The sequence below is a fragment of the Euprymna scolopes genome, chromosome 13, assembly GCF_053919585.1.
Source record: "Euprymna scolopes isolate OS-2025 chromosome 13, ASM5391958v1, whole genome shotgun sequence".
Lineage (NCBI taxonomy): Eukaryota > Metazoa > Mollusca > Cephalopoda > Sepiida > Sepiolidae > Euprymna > Euprymna scolopes.
In genome coordinates this window covers 47,166,049-47,188,914 of record NC_136494.1, presented here as the reverse complement: position 1 = coordinate 47,188,914, position 22,866 = coordinate 47,166,049, and the positions used below count along the sequence as shown (strand labels likewise).

Genomic DNA, 22,866 nt, shown 5'->3' with positions numbered 1-22,866 from the left:
TATATACAACTAAAAAAATAATTTTTAAAAATGCTGATTCTATTCATGAAAAATTCTTTTAACTAGAAATTAAAACTTAGGTAAAGATAGCTGACTGACAGCAACAGGAGCACTGGTTACTGAACCACGTGGAAAGGTGTGGGGGAGGAAAAAAGGAAATTAAAGGATGATAATAAATTATGATAACCGTCTTTGAAAGGCACTAAACTCCTAAAATTTACTTCTTTAAAATTTTAGGCGGCATTCCCCGGTGATTTTAAAGCACTCTCTCTCAAAAAAAAAAAAAAAAAAAAAAAAAAGATTTAATTTTTAAGTTTGGGAAAGATATATTTATTGTAACCGAATTCCTGTATGAAGACTAGATCTACTTTATTGGATGTTAATTTGTGAGATAAGTAATTTTTCAATGTTTAATATGTTTTTAAAGTTTCAATTATCAATTAAATTTTTTTTAATTGCGTTTTTTTCATTTAAAAAAAAAAACAAGGTTTTAAAGAAGTCTAATTAAAAAAAAAAAAAAAATCACTTAATTTTTAATTTCGACAACCCTGAGAATTTAATTATTAAAAAAATATTGAAATGTGACATTTTTTTTATTTAATATTTCTATTAGTTCAATTAATTTTCTTTCAATAATTCATTTCACTCAACAAACTTCACCATTTTTTGTTTTGTTTTGTTTTTTTATCTTTTTCTGTAATTTTGGTAATTATTTTTGCTCAATTTTATCTAGTATTTCATTTGTTTTTATAGTGGTATCATTTTTATATGTGTTCCTTTGATATACCCTATTTCAAAATTAGTTTGGCTAAACTTATTCTTCACGTTAGAAACAACATGTAAAAGCAATGAAAAAGTAAGAAAAAACAATAGGTGTTCACTACTCCTTGTGAATTATGGAGGTCTGAAGAACTGCCGTCACAAATACAACTATCAATAGCCAAACAAAAAATCGTTTTTGAAATTCCTTTAATTGTAACTTTTCGCTATATCTACCTTTTGGTATAAAACACAAAAACTTCTGATTAATGGTATTTCTCAAATATGGTCGTTAACTTTATAAGGGTTATTTTGTATCTACAGCGCCATTTCATGTGGTATATTGTTTTTTTCATTATGCACGTTCATTTATAAATTATTAAATTAAATATTTATCTTTTTTTATATTTAATTAGTATATATTTTCTTTCTCTTCCGCTATTTTTTTTTTTATTTAATTCATTAAATCTGTTAATTATGAGGACCAAAATAATGAATCGTGTTAATTTATTCTCTAATTTTCTTGTTTTTGTTCTGTTATATAAATTCTATTTTATTTGTTTTTGCTCTTAAGGATAAATTCTATTTTCTTTGTTTTTTTTTTCTGTATTCCAATTAAGTAAAATAAATTTTCTCTAAAATAAATTTTGCTAATTTTTCCGTTTAGTTTATTATATAATAATTTTATTTAAACCAAAATACGACGGTGTAGACATAAAATATCTCTTCCAAAGTTAGGGAACATATTTGGGAACTACCCGACCATAAGTATAAAACTACCTGGTATATTTCAAAACAATAATTCCCTAGGAATCGGAATCGTACTTGGTATCGGATTAGGAATCGTCCCAACACTATTTCTAAGTGTCCGTTTTCTGCCTAACTGGCTAAGTTGTTATTGGTTTCACTTATTTTAAAGCGTTTATTCTGTTCCAAAACGAGACTACAGACCGCATAATATTTTAAAAAATATTTATACTTATTTACTTGTCTTTAAAAGGGCAAAATCGATTTCTATCTAGCTGGCTAAGTTATTAGTGGTTTAATTTATTTTGAAGCATTTATTCAGTAAAAACAGAAAAAAAACAACAAAAACAAGTCTTTATTGATTGTTGAAATAAAAATAAAAAAATTTAAAATGAGTTAACAAAAGCTTTTAACATATGGCATCTCTCGCGCCAAAAAATGTTTTGCTTTTTATTTATTAGTCAATTACAATTTTTTTTTCTTATTATTTTAATGATATTTTTTGGATTATAAAAAAAATATTAAAAAACAAAACAAAAAAAAAAAAAAAAGGAGAGATTCGATTCTTCTTCGTTACTTTTTTGTTTTGGTTTTTTAATCCTGTTAGTTTTTTTTCTTTTTTTTGGTAAATTTTTACATGCCCCAGAGTATTATAAACTGTAAGAAATTTCTTTCCTACACATTCAATTTCCTCCCTGCAGTAGCAAATGAATTCCACAAACAAAAGCCATACAGTTAAACTTAAAATTTATTCACAAATAACAGCAATAAAAGTTCTTTGGTTCTGGTATAGTCCTTTTCAAAACGGTGGCCCGATTTTCTACCATATGCATGGAGTCTTTAGTATGAATTCCTATTGTTGGAATGTTAGTTTGTTGTTCCTTTGGAAGGATCCATGATGATAATGGAGAACACGGCGGGAATGATGGCGCCTATAATCAGGCACAATGTAAGCCCCTTGGGACTCAAGAAGAAATGAGATCCAATATTTGGACAATAAACATGACGAACAGTTTCTTGAATGTCATCCTTGATTTGAATAGACTCAGCAATAGTTGTCTCTGTTTGTAGAGATATCCTTCGTTCACCGACTGTTTGGTGTCTATGAAGGAATTGTCTTGGCTTCCTAGAGAAAGAACCGCTGTGGTTTGAGTCTATCCTGTTCCGTGTTTTTTCTTAGACTGAAAAATAAACGCATGAATACAAAAAAGGCGCCAAGTCAAATCACCTGACACATTCAAATTTAAACCAATCACAGACCGGCTACTAGAGCTGTATGGCCGGCCTAAAAGAAAGATGGCGGTTGTATGTGGAATTTCTCAAAAAACACTCCAACCTCCCCATGTTAAGAATGCTTTTCGGAATAAACACCCCCAACCTTGAAAGCCGTTCTTAACATGGGGAGGTTGGGGGATGTTTATTCCGATAGCCGTTCTTAACATGTGGTGGTTGGGGGTGTTTATACTATGCTGGGGCATGTCATAAAAAAATACCTTGGTGCAGCTTAGATAAGTAGGTTCCGCAGACGAGCCTCGTTTTGAAAAATCTGAGCAGTTAGGTCACGTGACATATGACACCAGTGCTTCTACCATTATTGACCTTTTTACGTTGATTTATCTTGCCTTTGGTTGCAATTATTTATTTATTTTCACTTCTTCGTTATGTTTCACTTCGTTATGTTTATAGTAATAAATGTTCAAAATTTGTTTGAATTTTGTCTTTCTTTAATTCTTTGAATTGTTTATTTTTTATTTTTTTTTACTTTTAGCTTAACTTGCTTTTATATTTCACCATTTCATTTTTTAGTAATAAATGCTTCTCTACATTAAAAACCGACCTTGTGTCTAACACTGCTCTTGTGGAGAGGCAAGTAAATAGGAAGTAATATGGCGGCTGAAAAACGTTTTTTGACCCCAATAAAAGCATTACAATAAAAAAGAAGAATTTCTGCCATGCGCCCTTGTTCTAAGTTAACAACTAGCCACTACTTGTGTTTCAAACTTTTTAAAAAGAGCGCTTTAAAATAGTAAAAACACTAAAGCTTTTTTTCGTTTGTTGTCTTTTTTTGGAAGGGGGTTTGAAGTGCACATTATCCCAAAGAACCAGCGTGTGAATCCAAGTTTAGCGTTACAAATTCCAGAGAATTTTTTGAGGATCGGCACAATTTCCAAACAAATTATTTCGCGCTAAGCAGTATTTTTTGTTTAAAACAAATAACCATTGTAAGCATAGAACAAAATATCGGAGCCGGTGATTTTGTTTAATTTATCGACATCATCTAAATTGAAAATAAAAATATCCGCTTGTTTTCTTCATAAAGTCATTCTTTAATCTGATTGGTCGATTTTTTTCTTCGAGAGTAACCTACCCTTTCTTTCTTAGAGAGTGGGGGGGATTTTCCCTTTATTTAAAATATAATTAAACAAACGAAAATTCCCCCCCCCCACACTCCTTGAAGGAAAAAACCCAAATCATTTTTATTTTCAATTTAGATGATGTCGATAAAGTAAACAAAATCACCGGCTTCGATATTTTGTTCTATAAAATGGTAAATGGTTATTTTTTTAAACAAAAAATACTGTTTAGCGCAAAATAATTCGTTTAGCAATAGTGCCAATCCTCAAAAAATTCTCTGGAATTTGTAACGCTAAACTTGGATTCACCCTCTAAAAAGTTTCAGCAAAAACCTAACAGCCAGCCATGGTTCTCTCCAGAATGTGCTGCTGCCATTGCGCACAGAAATCACTTTTTCCACTGCTTCAAACGTAATAGATGTATGGAAACTAAAGCCGCTTTCAGGACTGCCAGCAACCATTGTAAGAAAGTAATAAAGAACGCAAGAGAGTTGTATGCTCAATCTGTTAAGTCCAAAGTAGCTGAGCAGCGGCTTGGTTCCCACCAGTTTTGGCAAATAGCAAACAGAATCCTGAACAGAAGCGTGTACTCCATCCCAACTATTATCAATGGACCTGAAGTAATCTCGTCAGCATCAGACAAAACCAAACTCTTTGTCAAGAACTTTGCAGCTAATTCTACCCTTTGCGACCAAGGCCGCCAACCCCCAACATTTCCTCCTGTATCAGAAAACACGCTATGTGATATACGTATATCTGTACGTGATGTTGCCAAACTAATCAAAAACCTTGATTCCAGTAAAACAACTGGCCCTGACGGTATTCCAATTATAGTACTAAAAAAACTTCAACCTGAACTAGCGCCCATACTTACAAAACTGTTTAAACGTTGTCTTAAGGAGAATAGTTTCCCATCTCCCTGGAAAATTTCATCAGTATGCCCTGTATTTAAGAATTCAGGTGATCGCTCATCCCCCTCTCAGTACAGGCCAATAAGTCTCCTGTGCGTCATGAGTAAGTTGCTAGAATCTGTGTTAAATACAGAAGTAATCAACCATCTCAACAAAAATAACCTTCTTAGTGACACTCAATATGGTTTCCGTTCTGCTAGATCTACAGCAGATGTGCTTACAGTTATATCGCATAGGATTAGCAAATCTCTCGACGGTGGCAATCTTTCTAGGGCAATTGCTCTTGACATATCTATCGGGTATGGCATAAAGGTTTACTTCATAAGATAGCTAGCTATGGTATAGCTGGAAAAGTCTTCTCAATTATTAAATCATTTCTTTCTGATAGGTTCATAAGAGTAGTAGTTGAGGGGCAAAAATCAGAAGCTCACAGTATTAATGCCGGTGTCCCTCAGGGGTCCATCCTGGGCCCAACTCTTTTCCTGATCTACATTAATGATCTTCCAAATCACATCCTTACATCATTTGTAGACATTTATGCTGACGACACTACCATTTATGGTAGCACATCTAAGGCAGTAAACGACCAAGTTCTCTCCAATTCTCTCTCCTCTGATCTTGAGCACGTAGTACAATGGGGAAAGGAGTGGCTGGTTACTTTTAATGCATCTAAAACCAAGCTTCTCTCTTTACATCATCAACATTCTAATCCACATCTGGCATCAATTGAAATGAATGGCTCTCGTCTTGAGGAGGCCTCAAGTTTTGACAAGCTTCTGGGCTTGACCATTATTCCTGATCTTAAATGGAACACGTACATCAAATCTGTTGCCAAGGCCGCTGGAAAAATGGTGGGATCTTTCTATCGATCCGGTAAATATCTCACTGCTGATTCTATTCTCTATCTATATAAGAGCCAGGTACGTCCAAGGATGGAATACTGTTGCCACATCTGGGCAGGAGCTGCTAGAAAGGACTTGTCCTGCCTTGATAGAGTTCAAAATAGACTTCGTAGCCTCGTAGGAGATGTCCTTTTCTCCTCCTTGCAACCTCTATCTCACAGAAGAGATGTTGCGAGTTTGTCTGATGTATCGTTATTTTCATGGAAAGTGTTCGACTGAGCTTCAATCTATGGTCCCCCCTCGCCAAACTTTCACAAGAAACACTCGTCTAGCTGTAAACACTATCAATAATTCCCCCCACTCTTTATCTGTGCCTAAACCTAAACGTAGATTCCATGAACAAAGCTTCTTTCTTAGAACTGCACGCCTGTGGAATTGTCTTCCGTTTTCCTGCTTTCCGGCTGACTACAATATGGTTGTGTTCAAGTCTAACGTAAATAAGTTCTTGATGAGCCGTTCCATATAAGTTATCAAATTTACCAAATTTTCATTACTAATGATTACTATATTGTCCAATTTCTACTGTACACTCTTTAACCCTTATCCTTGAGTGGCCTCTTGGCCTTGATAATGTGGTGATGCCTATGTAAAAAAAACCAAAAAAAACGAACCGGCTATGTAAACACTTTGCAATATTTTTCAATAATTATTAACATAATATTTTATTTACAATCAATTTTTATTTTAAAATTAAGAAATTATTTTCTAAAATATTTTGTTTATATATTGTGATAGTATGAACCATTACCTCCCCTTAAAGAACTCTTCAGTAAAGAAGTCTCGGATATACCTTCACTTCCGTTTGACACGGAACTGGAGTTCAATAAAAAATGGAGACTGCATTCCGCTTCTCATAAATGAATCTCATGTTTTGGTATTCTTTTACATAATGTTTCATGGTGTCAAGCGGTGGTGTTTCCCATTTGGGAAACCTTACGAACAGGTTGTCCCTATTATATACACATGACAGTAAAGGAAATATAAAAAAAATAAATAAAAATAAATGAATAATTAATACTTGGTGCCAAGCTTCAAACTGTGAGTAAGCATTGTTTTTCGTGTTTCAAATGTGATGAAAATAAATAAATACACACACATATATATATATATATACACACATTACTGTCATAAAAAAAAAAAATACATATATTAGGAAGTATATGTTTAAGTTCTCAGACGTTTAAGTTTTTCCCGGAAAACACATATACATGTACATTTGTTCTGTCAGTTTATTAAAAATAAATAAATAAATAAATAAACGGAAGACTGAATTTATATCGTCTGGAACTAAATGAAATAAATAAATACAATGGCTACAAACGAACCGTCGATGAATTGGTCGTCCACAGACCTAACCGAAGCATTTCGATTATTTAAGCAACGTTGTAATCTTTACTTCTCAGTTAAAAATATTTCGTTGGAAAAACAGGTCGACCACATCCTGCTACTGTCCGGAGAAGAAGGCCTTAAAAGATACAACACTTGGTCATTCGAAAACGAGGCCAACAGGAATAATCCAGAAATAATTTGGGAAAAATTTGAGGAAAGACTGCATCCCCAATTAAACTTCCGAATCGCTCGTTTTTACCTGCGCCAGTATAATCAAAAGGAATCAGAGAATTTTGATGACTTTCTGGCCCGGTGTAAATCGCAGGCATTGAAATGCAAGTTCCGGGATATCCAGGAAATGGAGGAACGCCTCATCGAGCAGGTTATATCAGGAACAAAGCACCCAGAACTCCAAAAGCAGCTTCTAGCGAAAGGCGAACAATTGACACTGCCGGAAGCTATAAACTGTGGTAGGACACATGAAGTTTCCATAACCCACATGAGACAGTTGGCTGAACTAGAGCAGAATAAGCATGAAATAGATGCAATCAAGCACAAACAGTGTAACAGATGCGGAGGCTCCCATCCGAGGCAAAAATGCCCAGCATGAGGTACCACATGTTCCGCGTGTGGACAACAAAATCATTGGGCTATGGTCTGCGCAAGCAAAAATAAAAACGCAGCAGGATGTTTTCTGACACGCACAAGATGGAAAGATGGAGGTAATAAACCAGGACATGGAGAAGCACAAAGGGACCAGTACAAACACTGGAAACACGGCAACCGTATGCACTCGGTAAATACCTCTCAGAGGGACAATGAAGGGATTTATAACAAGTTTGAACAAATGTCTTTCGACTCTATTCAAGAACAAGGCGACAGTCGGACAGAGGTTTTCACAGACCTTGTAATCAAGCTTCCCAACCTCCCAGGCACTCATTTTCTGAAAGCTAAGGTTGACACAGGAGCCGAAGGCAACATACTTCCATTACGTACCTTCCGGAAGATGTTCCCACACCTAATAAGTGCAGCAGGACAGCTACTCCCCGGTGCAACAAAGGATGAACCAACTGTTCTAACAGCCTATAATGGTTCTCATATTACCCAACATGGATCCGTTAAAATAGCTTGTTCACACAGAGGAATATGGAAGACCATCAAATTCTTTGTAGTGACAACAGAAGGGCCTACCATCATAGGACTACCTTCAATCAGAGACCTGAGACTGGTAACGTTACACTGTACGATCCAGGAAACACCAGTCTCAGTACGTTCAACACAGGATCTGGTAAATATGTACCCAAACCGTTTTGACAATATCGGAAATTTTGAGGGCGAATATCACATTGTCCTGAAACTAGACAACACCCCTGTTATACATGCACAAAGAAAATGTCCTATACATATGAGGGAGGAAATCCAGACCGAATTGAAAAATATGACAAAACAAGGCATCATACGAAAAGTAACCAAGCCTACACCATGGGTCAGCAGCTTGGTTTATGTGCGGAAAGGCAATGGAAAGCTCCGTCTGTGTTTAGATCCAAAAGATTTAAACAAGGCCATCATGAGATGCCATTACAAGACCCCAACAATGGAAGAACTTGCACATAAACTCTCTGCTGCCAAATATTTCTCCAAGTTGGATGCCAAGAATGGATATTGGTCCATCAAACTAGACGCAACCTCACAACTGTTGACTACCTTCAACTCCCCTTTTGGAAGATTCTGTTTCTAGCGGATGCCTTTTGGTCTGGTGATGTCTCAGGATGTGTTTGCCCTGAGGATGGACATGATTCTGGAGAAGTGCTCTGGCACCTTAGGGCTAGTTGACGATGTCATTGTCTTTGGAAAAACCGAAGAGGAGCATGATAGGAACCTCCACAATCTAATGAGAATTGCTCAAAAGGAAGGACTGTGCTTCAACTGCGAAAAGTGTGCCATCAATAAGAAACAAATTTGTTTTTTTGGCACAATCTATGATCAGAATAGTATGCACACTGATCCCAGCAAGGTAACAGAAATAAAAATGTTACCTAGTCCAGCAAACACTACCGACCTGCAGAGGGTGTTGGGAATCATCACATATATAGCACCTTTCATTCCACACCTGTCCAATCTCACAGCACCTTTGAGAGATCTCCTAAAGAAAGAAGTGGAATACCAGTGGACAGAAAGTCACCAGAGATCCCTCCAGCAAATCAAGCATCTAATTTGCAAAGACATGTTGCTATCATACTTCGAACCTTCCAAGCAAACTGTTATCCAAGTCGATGCATCAAGTAAAGGACTCGGCACCGCACTCCTGCAAGGAGGTAAACCCATAGCTTTATCATCCAAGTTCTTAACAGAAACTGAACAACGCTATGCCAACAGAGCGGGAGCTCTTTGCAGTTGTTTTCGGCTGCAAAGGATTTCGGACTTATATCTATGGAAGTGTGTTCCAGGTGGAAAGTGATCAACTTAAAAAATTTGGTTGCAGCTCCACCTCGCCTCCAATGAATGCTACTACATTTGCAGGGGTATGATATTACAATTGTATATCGCCCTGGAAAAAATATGGCACTAGTAGATGGATTCTCAAGGTTACCAAATAAAAAAGCTAAAGAAGCTATCGACTTATAGCATTATTCTGAGAGGTTGGCCCGACACTCTCAGAGAAATGGGCAACAATATGAAACCTTATTGGCCCTATCGAGACAAACTGTCCATTGAAAATGGCATATTATTGAAAGCAAACAGAATAATAATACCTAAATCGATGCAACAAGAGGTAATACAGGAAATACATTATGGGCACTAAGGGATGGAGAAATGTAAACTCCGAGCCAAAAGTTGCGTTTTTTGGCACAACATTAACAAAGACATCGACAACATAGTACAACAATGTACCATTTGCCAGCAACACCAAAAAATGCAGTGCTGAACCCCTGATGCCTCATGAGATTCCGGTGAGGCCATGGCAGATAGTGGCTACCGACTTATTTTACATTGAAGGTCTCAACTTTATGCTCATTGCGGACTATTATTCCAAGTTCCCATTTGTGTGAGTGTTGAAGGAGTTCTCCAGTCAGGAAGTTATTAAACTGACAAAGCAAATATTTAGAGAACAAGGAATTCCAGAGAGAGTGATAAGTGACAATGGCCCACACTTCAGTTTGATACATTTCAAGCAACTCGCAAAAGAATGGGGTTTTGAACACCACACATCCTCACCTAAGTTTCCGCAGTCAAATGGTTTTGCTGAACGCTGTATCCAGGGAGTGAAGTCTGCATTCAAAAAAGCTGCCTCAAGCGGTCATGACTTGGATATGGTACTATTATGCTTGTGTTCGACTCCTTTAGATCATACCCTTCCCTCACCAGGTGAGCTTATATACCAAAGGAAGTTAGCAGGGAACATCCCAGTCAAATGCACCAACCAAAACGCTAACAAGGAGAAAATAATGGAACGACTGTATTAGAAGCAAGAAAAACAGAAGATGTATCATGATCAACATACAAAAGAGCTGCCCAGACTGCCCATCGGACAAGCTGTACGTGTGTTAAATAAAGAAGCAAGTGAGTGGTCTCCTGCAGTTGTCACACAATTGGACCAAGAACCAAGGTTTTACATAGTACAGACCCCCTCCGGAAAAACTCTTGCTCGAAATCGACAGCATCTTAGAGTAATCCCCTCCAGAAGCATAGCACATCCAGAGATGCACTTCACTGAAATTCCTCAGGAACCTACCAGGGACGGTTCATCGAGTATAGAGACGGACAGTACACAATGTCAACAGGCACCTTTCAAACGTACACCCCATGGAGTGTACGACACGGGCACCTATAGCAACCATACGACAGTTTAAACCACCAGATCTGGATGTGTCGTCAGACCCCCCAAAAGATTCAGAGATGAGACAGTTACTAACTGACTTTTTATTTTCTTTTTTATCTCATCATTGTAAATAAATTCCTTTTTTTTCTCTTTCCATTTCAATTATTGAAAGAAGAGGGATGTGATAATATGAACCATTACCTCCCCTTAAAGAACTCTTCAGTAAAGAAGTCTCAGATATATCTTCACTTCCGTTTGACACGGAACTGGGGTTCAATAAAAAAATGGAGACTGTATTCCGCTTCTCATAAACGAATCTCATCTTTTGGTATTCTTTTACATAATGTTTCATATATGTTTACATTTTGTTTTTAAGTAAAATTAAGAAATTAATTTAAAAAATATTGTTTATATCCATCTTCTTTCAAAAAGGTTACTTTTCGGTAGCTTCTCCGGTTGTTAACCTACATTTTTTAACTGTCAGAACAAGGATCGTCTGCAGGACCTACATATCTAAGCTGCACCGAATTAAAAAAATAAAAATAATAATGAAGAATCGAATCTCTCCCTGTTTTTTAATATTTTCTTATTCATCCAAAAAATATTAAAATAAGAAAAAAATTGTAATTAACTTATTTTATTTATTAGTTAATTACAATTTTTTTTCTTATTTTAATGATATTTTTTGGATGAATAAAAAAATATTAAAAAACAAAACAAAAAAAAAAAAAGCGAAACATTTTTTGGCGCGAGAGATGCCGTGTGTTAAGAATCTCTCGTTAACTTAAAAAAATTTTTATTTTTATTTCAACAATCAATGTTCTTGTTCTTTTATTTATTTTTACGGTACTCCTTGGGCGTTGAGTTCCATGACGACCAGTAAATAAGTATTAAAAACATGCGTTGCTGCTCCCTTTCTGACGCAAGCGCATGTAACACTTTATTTACTGACGTTGTTGTAGTAACTAAACGATTATCCGTCACATTATTTTGAAAAAAAGTTTCTCTTTATGAATATTAAAAGAAAAATGACTAAACATTTATTTATAATGTCTCACTTTTACAAACATTTGTTTTTAAATTTCTTTTTAAATGACGACTTTTATCGATTTTTTTTTTTAATAGCCTTTGCGAATGGGTATGCTGACATGTGTTTTAATTTCTTTTTAAATGACGACTTTTTATCGACTTTCTTTTTTTTAATAGCATTTGCGGATGGGTAAAAAACGAAAAAAAATAACTAAACTGATAATTTCTCACTTTTACGAGAAAAAAATAATAGTCGCTCCCTTAGTCCCCCCCTCCTAATAAAGACTGACGCATGCGCACGTAACATTTTTTATTTACTGATGTTGCCGTTGTAACTAAACGATTATTTGTCACTTTTACAAACATTTATTTATTTTGAAAAAAGTTTTACTCTTTATGAATATTAAAAGAAAAAAAAGTTGCTAAACATTTATTAATAATTTCTCATTTTTACAAACATTTCTTTTTAAATGGCAACTTTTATCGACTTTTTTTTTTTAATAATAATTGCAGATGGGTATGCTGACAAATATCAGTTAAATTTTGCAAACCCGAAGTTTATTACAAAAACGTTTTGTTTTCGCACTATTCAATAATTTGTTCATCCGCACATGTAAATAGTGTTAAAAAAGCTTTAACCAGAACTTGCTCCCATACTTACGAAACTACTTAAGCGCTGCCTTAAGGAGAAGTGCTTTCCGACTCCCTGGAAGACCTCATTAGTTTGCCCTGTATTTAGGAATTCAGGTGATAAGTCATCTCCCTCTCAGTACAGACCAATAAGTCTCCTGTGTGTTATCAGTAAGTTGCTGGAATCCATATTAAATAGAGAAATAGTCAACCACCTCAGCAGAAACAACCTTCTTAGTGACACACAATATGGTTTCCGCTCTGCAAGATCTACCGCAGATGTGCTGATGGTTATATCCCACAGGATTAGTGAATCTATTGACAAAGGCTTCCTTTCTAGGGCAATTGCTCTTGACATATCAAAAGCCTTCGACAAGGTATGGCATAAGGGTCTACTTCACAAGATTTCCAGCTACGGTATAACTGGAAATGTTTTCTCAATCATTAAATCATTTCTCTCCGATAGGCTCATAAGAGTAGTGGTCGATGGACAAAAATCAGAGGCCTGCAGTATTAATGCTGGAGTCCCTCAGGGGTCAATCCTGGGCCCAACTCTCTTCCTGATCTACATCAATGACCTCCCTAAACACATACTTAAATCATTCGTTGACATCTATGCTGATGACACGACCATCTACGGCAACACATCAAAGGCTGTAAATGACAAAGTTCTCTCTGATCTCGAGCGCATGGTTCAGTGGGGGAAGACGTGGCTGGTTACCTTTAATGCATCTAAAACCAAACTTACATCATCAACGCTCTGATCCCCATCTGGCACCAATTGGGATGGATGACTCGCGTCTGAGAGAGGCCCCGTGTTTTGACAAGCTTCTGGGTTTGACCTTTACTCCTGATCTGAAATGGAACACGTACATAAAGTCTGTTGCCAAGGTCGCTGGTAAGATGGTGGGATCCTACTGCTCCAGAAGGTATCTCACTACTGATGCAATTCTCTATCTATATAAAAGCCAAGTACGTCCAAGGATGGAATACTGCTGCCATATCTGGGCAGGAACTGCTAAAAACAGCCTATCCTGCCTTGACAGAGTACAAAATAGACTTCGTGGCTTAGTGGGGGATGCCCTTTTCTCTACCCTGCAACCTCTCTCCTACAGAAGAGACGTTGCGAGCCTATCCTTGTTTTATCGTTATTTCCATGGCAGGTGCTCGTCTGAACTCCGATCTTTGGTCCCCCCTCGCCAATCTTTCACGAAAAACACCCGTCTAGCTGAATCCACTGTGAAAAATTTCCCCCACTCTTTATCCGTGCCTAAATCAAAACGTGGATTCCATGAACAAAGCTTCTTTCTTAGAACTGCATGCCTGTGGAACTCTGTTCCGTCTGCCTACTTCCCACCTGACTACAACTTGGATGTGTTCAAGTCCAACGTTAACAAATTCCTAATGAACCGCCCCCTTAAGTAAACACTTCATCAAATCTAACGTAATGTACGTACTTACAATAACCCTTATCCGAGTGGCTTCCGGGCCTTGATAAGTGGTGACCACTGTGTAAAAAAATTATCAGTAAATGATTTAGTTATTTTTTTATTTGTTTATTTTTACATTAGGTCCACACATGTTAAGAACGGCTTTCAGAATAAACACCCTCAACCTCTCCATGTTAACAACGGATTTCGGAATAAACACCATTGGGGGGGGGGAGATATTTACAAAACTTAACTGATATTTGTTGTCAACATGCCCATCCGCAAATACTGTTAAAAAAAAAAAAAAAAAAGTCGATAAAAGTCGTCATTTAAAAAGAAATTTAAAATCAAATGTTTGTAAAAGTGAGAAATTAATAACATGTTTCTTTTAATATTCATAAAGAGTAAAACTTTTTTGGGTTTGTATTACTGTACACAGATTCGAAAAAGTTGTCAAAAAACAAATATAGAACAAATAAATGTTATCAAAGGCAAGATAAGTTACTTTTCTACCTAACTGGATATATTTTTTGTTTTTTTATTCAGTGTAACATGTTTATTCAGCTCGAAAAACATGCAGTGTTTACCGATGTATTGGAAAATTCAAAAATGGCAGCCGACTCTCTCTCGGAGAGGGTACGTTTGGGAAAAGGTATTATAAACAATAAACTAGACAAAATACTGTTAGAAAACAACAATATATGTCAAATTATGTCACGGTAACATATATTGAGCGAATTTCTAACAGTATTTTGTCTAGTTTATTATTTATAATACCTTTTCCCAAACGTACCCTCTCCGAGAGAGAGTCGGCTGCCATTTTGAATTTTCCAATACATCGGTAAACACTGCATGTTTTTCGAGCTGAATAAACATGTTACACTGAATAAAAACACAAAAAATATATCCAGTTAGGTAGAAAAGTAACTTATCTTGCCTTTGATAACATTTATTTGTTCTATATTTGTTTTTTGACAACTTTTTCGAATCTATGTGTACAATAATACAAACCCACTTTTTTCAAAATAAATAAATAAATAAATAAATGTTTGTAAATGTGACAAATAATCGTTTAGTTACGGCAACGTCAGTAAATAAAATATGTTACGTGCGGGGTGGGGGTGGGGGGACTAAGGGAGCGACTATTATTTTTTTTTTCTGCTGGTCACCATGTAATTCAACGCCCAAGGAGTAAGTACCCTTTTTTCTTTTAATATTCATAAAGAGTAAAACTTTTTTTCAAAATAAATAATGTGACAGATAATCGTTTAGTTACTACGACAACGTCAGTAAAGTAAAAAAAAAAAAAAAAAAAAAAAAAAAATGTCATGCGCTTGCGTCAAAAAGGGACTACGCGTGTTTTTTTATGCTGGTCTCCATGGAACTCAACGCCCAATGAGTACCATTTTTGCTGAATAAATGCTTCAAAATAAATTAAACCACTAACAACTTAATCAGCTAGGTAGAAAAATCGATTTTGCCCTTTTAAAAAACAACAGTAAATAAGTATTAATTTTTAGCCTTGTTTTTGAACAGAATAAACGCTTTAAAATAAGTGAAACCAGTAACAACTTAGCCACTTAGGTAGAAAACTGACACTTAGAAAATGGATTTTATTTTTTTTTTTTAAATAGTAAACAAGTAAAAACATTTTTTTTTTTATATTATGGGGGGGGGTATAGTTTCTGTGAAAAACAATATCTCTTTCAAGAACGGTAATAAAATGTTTTCAATCGATATTTATTCAATAGGGACCAGTTTTCCTACCTAGCAAAAAGGGGCGAGTTTTCCGAGCACCTGTAAATCATAATATGCTTAGTTTAGTTTTGACTAAGTAACCAAATCATAATTTAAAATTTGCCTATTAATAGCTTAAAAAAAGAAAAGAAAAGAAAAAAAGTGCCTTAATTAATTTAACGGTACTGGTAGCGGTTTTAGTTCCATGCTGAATTGCTGAACACCATAAAAAAAAAAAACTGAGTTCTCCCTCTCCCTACTCTCGACTTTTTAAAAATTACCAAAACATGTTCATGTTTTGGTAATTTTTAAAAAGTCGATAAAATTATAATTAATAAATGTGTAGTAATTTCATTTATTTCAATATTCATAAACAGTATCGACTTTTTTTAAATAGCATTTTCTTTTTAAATGACGACGTTTTACTGTTTATTGAAAGAAAAAAAATTATGTCTCACTTTTATCGGCTTTTTGTTTTTTTAATAGTCGATAAAAGTGAGACATAAACAGTAAAACGTCGTCATTTAAAAAGAAAATTATTTTTAAATGACGACGTTTTACTGTTTATGTCTCACTTTTATCGACTTTTTCTTTTCATTTAAAAAAATGTAAATAAAAAAAAAAATATTACTAATAAATGTGTAGTAATTTCATTTATTTCAATATTCATAAACAGTAAAACTTATAAAAAAAAAGTCGATAAAAATTCATGATCGTTTAGTTACTATGGCAATTAAAACATGTTCTTTGCGCATGCGTAGGGAGAGGGAGAACTTAGTTTTTTTTTTTTTTATGGTGTTCGGCATGGAACTAAAACCGCTACCAGTACCAATTTAACGTAAATGTTTAAAGCTGCATAGTGTGGCTTCAATTAGTTTTAATTAAACAAAAAAAAAATCTGTGACTTAAATAACTTTAATTCGCTTAAAAATTAAAGGTGCAAGTCTATAAATGGTCCACAAGTAATCTTTTTTACTATAAAAATCTGAAAAAAAATCTTTATAATGTACGTACTTGTCACTACATGAAAATGTCATATTCCAAAATCACGTAAATCGATCAAGTAGGTTTTTTTTTTTTTTTAATTTAAGAAAATCAAATATTATCGAAGAATAACTTAACGCCATCTTGTTTTTGAATGTTTGAAATATAGGATCAGCAAGGGGCAGACAATCGACTTTCCACGCTATAGAAAAAAAAAAAAACTTGGAAAATTAAGACGTTTATAAAAACCCACCGAATATATGTCAGCCTATGTCACGGTAACATATTGAGCGACTTTCTAACAGTATTTTGTGTTGGGAATAATTTAACCCTGAAATAAAGCTCAATTCTCACACGTCAGAATGCAACTACAATTCGGTAGTTAAGTTCTTATCAGAAATGCGACGACAAGTTGTAAGAAGGGAACACAATCAAGCAATCGATATTTAAGCAATTTTACTGGGTGAGCAATATAATGAAAACAGACAATATACAGAATGAAGATGATGAATGAAGGTTTGCGAAAACGTGCTTCGCTAGAACTTATCTTGAGTTCGATTAGCAATGTGTTCATCACTCAATTCCGGCTCTTTTCATGTGGACGGTTAACTGTTCTATTTCGTCGTATAATTGGTTTACTTCGCACCACCGTCTTGGGATGGAAAGAATAAAATGTTCAATTGGGAACGTGAAGTAGAAGGGGTGTGGGCTTCAGTGACTGCCTTTGGGGGCTATGCACGAAGAACCACTGTCCAATTAGGGTTGAAACAAAAAGGCGAAAAGAGGCTGGCGCCTAATCTCCCACGGTTTTTATAGGTTGGTTCATGTGACCCCTAAGGGGGTAGGGGAAGGAGATCAATGCCAGACAGTCCACAGAGCCTTTTAAGCAGGAGCAGCAACATACATAAATTCCAATACATTCCCGACAAATGCTATGAAAATTTCGGAGGCATCATCAGTGACCAGTTTTTCAGTAGTTGAGCTGGAGATATTTATTTCCTCTCCTTCAGGCATGGTAGGGTGGTAGTCATGCGTGAGGGATAATTCTAATGGATACAAATGTTTTATGGAGTGGGTTTGTATCGATCCATCTCTTTTTACTCGAACTGATCGAATCTTGTTGTCATCTCCTGGGAAGATTTCCATTACCCTTCCAAGTTGCCAATAAGGTCTAGGCTTTGTTGGGTTCTTTATAAAAATCACATCATTTAGTTTTATCTTATTGGAGAAATTTATTTGGTGCAGATCCTTGCAGCTTTCTCTGAGGCTGAGTAAGTACTCTTCGTACCACAATTCTCGAAATTTTTCTAAGACTTTTTCACGCTCTTCCAAAGCCTCGTTAGGTCAGTTTTCCTCGTATCTGAAACCCTGGATCTTACAACAAGTCCACTGTTTACATTAGGACGTAAGAAACAATTGGGGGTTATTATTTGTAGATCATTATCTGACGAACATCTGTAGGTGAGGGGTCTTGAGTTTATTTGCATTTTGTATGTCGCTAAGTGATGTCAAGAGCTCAAAGTATTTGACTTGGGCTCGACCAATGCTTTTATACAAACATGCCTTCACCACCCGTATCAAGCGCTTCCATGTGCTACCTACCCAGGGTGAGTACAGTGGTATTTTAATATGTTTGATTCTGCAGCTGTTGAATTTCTTCCCAAACTCAGAAGATTGTACATGATGTTCCACCACGTCTCCTCCCAGTGCAGCATCAAATGATCTGGCGTTGTCGCTGTAGATGTAAGCTGGTACACCGTGAATGTTTGTGAATCTGATCAAAGCTTGGACAAAGGCTGCTGCAGACATGTCCTCCACAAGCTCTATGTGGATCGCTTATTTAGGCAAGTGAATATCAGTACATACATCTTTTTGCACTTTTTATCTTGTTTGACCCATAAATGACCTGTGTAGTCTATTCCTGTCTGTTGAAAAGGCTTTATGAAATTAACCCTGTGTTTTGGCAGATTTGTTATTTTAGGGTATTTGAAAGCCAAGTTGTTAAATCTTTTACACATTAAGCATTTTGACAATACCTTCTTTACTGCCTGCCTTGCTTGAGGCACCCAAAATCCAGAGAGTCTCAATTTAGTAAGAGTTGCTCCAATGCCAAGATGCTTACATTTATCATGGCAATCGTTGATCACCAGTTCTGTTAAGGGGTGATGTTTAGCCAATAAAATGGGATGGATCAACTCGTACTCATAAATTGAGGTTTGGGCTATCCTGCCATCCGTTCTTAATATCCCTTCTGCATCCAAGAACAGGTTGAGATCCCTGATGAGCTCAGGAGGGTTATCCTTGGGATCTTTAAGATAAGCGATTTCCTTCAGGAAGGTTTGCTGCTGCATAATTATAAAAAGATGTATCCTTGCACAGTGGTCAGGATCTGGGCTTACCTCATTGCGTTTTAGTATGTTTTAAAATTTGAACACAAATGTTGTGGCCTTTATCAGCTTTGACAACTTTGAGTATCATTGGTACGGTATAATGGGTTCTATCTTAGAGTCCGAAACCGTAGTGTGTAGCACCGAAGATTGGACGATCTCCTTGTTTTTGGAGCTCAAGCAGTCCAGACTACATTTAGGCCAATTGATCGGGGTTTCTGCTATCCATTTCGGACCGGATGTCCAGTATTGAAATATTTGTTGGAACTTATCCAGAGAGATCCCTCGTGACAAAGAATCTGCTGAATTTTCTGCTGAGGGAACATACTTAAATTGTATGTCTAACGAATGTTTCTGTCTGATTTCCTGCCTTATTTGATGCACATCCTTCAGTCGGTTCCTGGTGTACTGACTTTTTGTCTTGATGTTTTCAGACAGTAACCATGATAAGACCACTTGAGCATCGACAGCAATGTATATATTATTTATTTTTACATGACTAAGTTTTTAGTAGAGTGAGCAATGTTTCTACAGCTAGGTAAAATGCTAATAATTCCAGGTTAGGTAGTGTTCTTGCTTTCATGGGTGCCACCTTAGCTTTAGCGAATACAAAGCTCGAGTTTCCATTCTGCACTCCATACACCACAAATCCATAGGCATTAGGTGATGCATCACAAAAAATGCACAGAGTTTCTGGGTTGTCCTGGTTCGGCTGTTGCCTAATGGTGAAATGCCCGTAGAAAAGGACCATGCTCTACCTTGCATGCTCTCAATTAATTTAACGTTTTTCATAAATTGGATGATGTCTACTCCATGGACACGTATGTAGTCGTCACCATCGTTCAGGAAGGCTAATTTATATTTTGCTGTTTTTAGGTTAGTTTTTACTTTTCTAAAATTTTCAATTTTGAAGCTTATATCAAAATCGTCATCCACCAGAACTGGCAAGGGCAGAGTGCGTTTCTTGTCCAGATGAACACCTAAAACGACCATATCAAGTTTATTTTTTTTCGTGCCCAAAAATGTTTTCACTTCATATTCCAAAGGAGTTAAATGTTCTTGTGAGCATTTTAATTTTTCAATTATTTTCTTTGAAAAGTAGGATCTTTGACTGCCTGTGTCAAACAAACAATTAAAATTTTTCTTTTCTTTTTCCCTTGGACACCGTAATACACTATTGGCAATATAAAGGGTTGGTTCAAGGAGTGTCTGCTGGCACATACATTTGTGGATGAGGCTGGCTTTTCTCTCTTCCCTTCCTCCTCACAAAGAGGAGTGACATGTCTTCTGGAATCACACTATGCACATTTAAATGGTAGCTTGTTTTGTTTTCCTGGACAATCTTTGCTTTTATGGCCTGATCCGGTACAAGTGAGGCATAGGCTGAGTTCTTTGCATCTGTTTTTCTTTGCCTGCACATTCGGATATTCCTTGCAACGACTCATAGAGTGACCTTCTGTCGAGCAAAGTTTACAGAAACCGTGAAGTTGGTTTGTCGTTGTGGCAAAGTTTTCCAATGTGGAAGTATTTTTTTCCTCCCTGTGAAAGTCTCTTTTTTTTGTATCCCAGGAACGTGGTTTTATACCATCTTTGTTTGAATAGAAGTGACCAGAGGTTTTTCTCATGCCAGTTTTCACCGTCTTGATGGCCTCATTGTAATTTTCATATATATCGGTCAGGGTCGGGTAATTAGTGCCTGTTTTGTGCACTAACTCCCTCTGGAGAACACTCGGTAACTTAGAGAAAATTATGCGGCTCACTAGTTTGAATCCTGGTTTATTTTCTTTAAAAATATATGACGATCTTAATTCTAATAAATCAGCCCTCATTTCAGACAAAAACTGTTTCACATTTGTGAAATCTGGGTTATATTTTGGAGATGTATTGAACTTCAACTGCTTGAAGATTTCATCGACGATGTACGGTATGTCTAGAAATTCATCAGTCAGCAAGTCTATCGCCACTCTGTAATTGCTATCTTCCAAAGTTAGATGGGAAATTAACTGACCAGCATATCCAGTTAAGTAGCTCTTCAACAGGGACAGCTTTGCTTTCTTGGAAGAGACTGAGTTGACACAGTTATAGAACTGTGAAAGAAAGTTTTTGAACTCAAATTTGTTAGGTTTGTTACCACTGAATTTAGCACAACTTAGTCGGGGCAGTGACGCAAATACCTGATCATGATTTGATAACTGTAGGCATTCCTTGCAGCCGCAGTATTTGAACGCGACAATCCTCATGCTGTCTAGATTGTTGTTCACATCGTTGTAGAAATTTCGTTCTTGGTTTTCATCGTCCAAGAAACCGCTCGATTCGAGGTCCAATTTTGCCTTGTGGCATGCTTCCTATATTTTTTGATTTATATTAGCAATTTCAGCTAAGGTTGCTGCGATATTCCTTTCATCTCTATGGAAACCAACCTCCGTTAGGTCTTCTAACGCTGCAAGGTCGTTCAAATCAAGATTTATTTTTCTCTTAAAAAAACCTTGAGAGACGAAAAGATCATTGATGCCTTTTGCTTTTGTAAACTCCATGATTTAAAAAAAAAAAAAAATGTTTTTTACGCAAAAAATATAAAATTTTCTCTCTCTTTTTTTTTTTTTTCAATATTTGTGCGTACAAGTTCTTATTTACTTGATCCCCACGAGGGTAATATAGGGAACAAATCACCCTAAGAGAGAAAATGTTGAAGTTGCTGCGGTCAAGTTTTATTTTATTTATTTATTTTTTCTTCCTCCTGTGACTGAGGTTAAAAAAGGTTTGTATTACTTTGCTTTCCTGTGAAAATGAACACAAATAGACAACGAAAACAGTTGGCTCCCTTTTTTTTTTTTTTCAAATCCACGTGTTTCTCGCAATAAATGGGGGGGGGGTCGATTCTACCTTTTTTTTTTCTTTTTCGCAAGACGAAGAATGTTTATGTATATATATTTTTCGTGTTCTGTATATAGTTTTCTTTTGAAGTGGTGTTGAGCACATGGAACAATTTATATATTTTTAAATAAACATTTAAACAATGTTTTCATCAGAAATCCTTTTTTTTTAGATAAGCATTTAAACGAGTGCTCTTGTTAGAAAGTTTTTTTTGTTTTTTTTTTAAACATTCAACAAGTGTTTTTTTTTTAAATAAAAATTTAAAGTCTTTTGAATAAACACACTCCAGTTGAAGATAATGTTCGTATATATTAATATTTTTTCCCTCTACAAACCCGTCGCCATCTCTGCAAGTTTTCGCAATATGTTGGGAATAATTTAACCCTGAAATAAAGCTCAATTCTCACACCTGAGAATGCAACAACAATTTGGTAGTTAAGTTCTTATCAGAAATGTGACGACAGGTTGTAAGAAGGGAACACAACCAAGCAATCAATATTTAAGCAATTTTACTGAGTGAGCAATATAATGAAAACAGACAATATACAGAACGAAGATGAATGAAGGTTTGTGAAAACGTGCTTCGCTAGGTGTATCAGAATTTGTGGCCAAGTCGCCATAACAAACATTTGTTTGAATAGACACCTATACGTCTATCAGATTATAACAATATGAAAATGTAATTTAAACCCGTAAATTTTATTTCAATAAAACGAGCAAAGACCAAATTTTAATATCATAAAAGCTTTAATAGAGAAATAAACAATTTTATTTATTTTTTCCTTGGATTTCTTCACTTAACATTTCACGGAATATCGAACAAATAACACGAGTTGAATCTTATATTTATTTAACTGGCAAAACATCACTTACCTGTTCCACATGACTAAGATATGCTTTCTTTTATCTTCCTGTATGAGAATTTATTTATGTATTATAATCCATGTATTTTTTAAATGGAAGGATTTTTAAA

General features: G+C 35.7%; 3 protein-coding genes across 3 annotated transcripts in view; all 3 read right to left on the bottom strand.

Annotated features, from left to right (window-relative positions):
• LOC145292008 (uncharacterized) overlaps positions 1-22,866 on the bottom strand; it is a 313,669-nt gene that overhangs the window by 251,024 nt on the left and 39,779 nt on the right. The window lies entirely within an intron of this gene.
• On the bottom strand, positions 18,456-18,983 carry LOC145292250 (uncharacterized). The gene has a single exon (XM_080138571.1). It carries the CDS (start codon positions 18,981-18,983, stop codon positions 18,456-18,458), a length of 528 nt encoding a protein of 175 aa, XP_079994697.1.
• LOC145292249 (uncharacterized) lies at positions 20,318-21,259 on the bottom strand. The gene has a single exon (XM_080138570.1). It carries the CDS (start codon positions 21,257-21,259, stop codon positions 20,318-20,320), a length of 942 nt encoding a protein of 313 aa, XP_079994696.1.

Excerpts from the sequence above, each read along its gene's own strand:
- LOC145292250 (XM_080138571.1), bottom strand. The coding sequence starts at position 18,983 with ATGCAGCAGCAAACCTTCCTGAAGGAAATCGCTTATCTTAAAGATCCC.
- LOC145292249 (XM_080138570.1), bottom strand. The coding sequence starts at position 21,259 with ATGAGGATTGTCGCGTTCAAATACTGCGGCTGCAAGGAATGCCTACAG.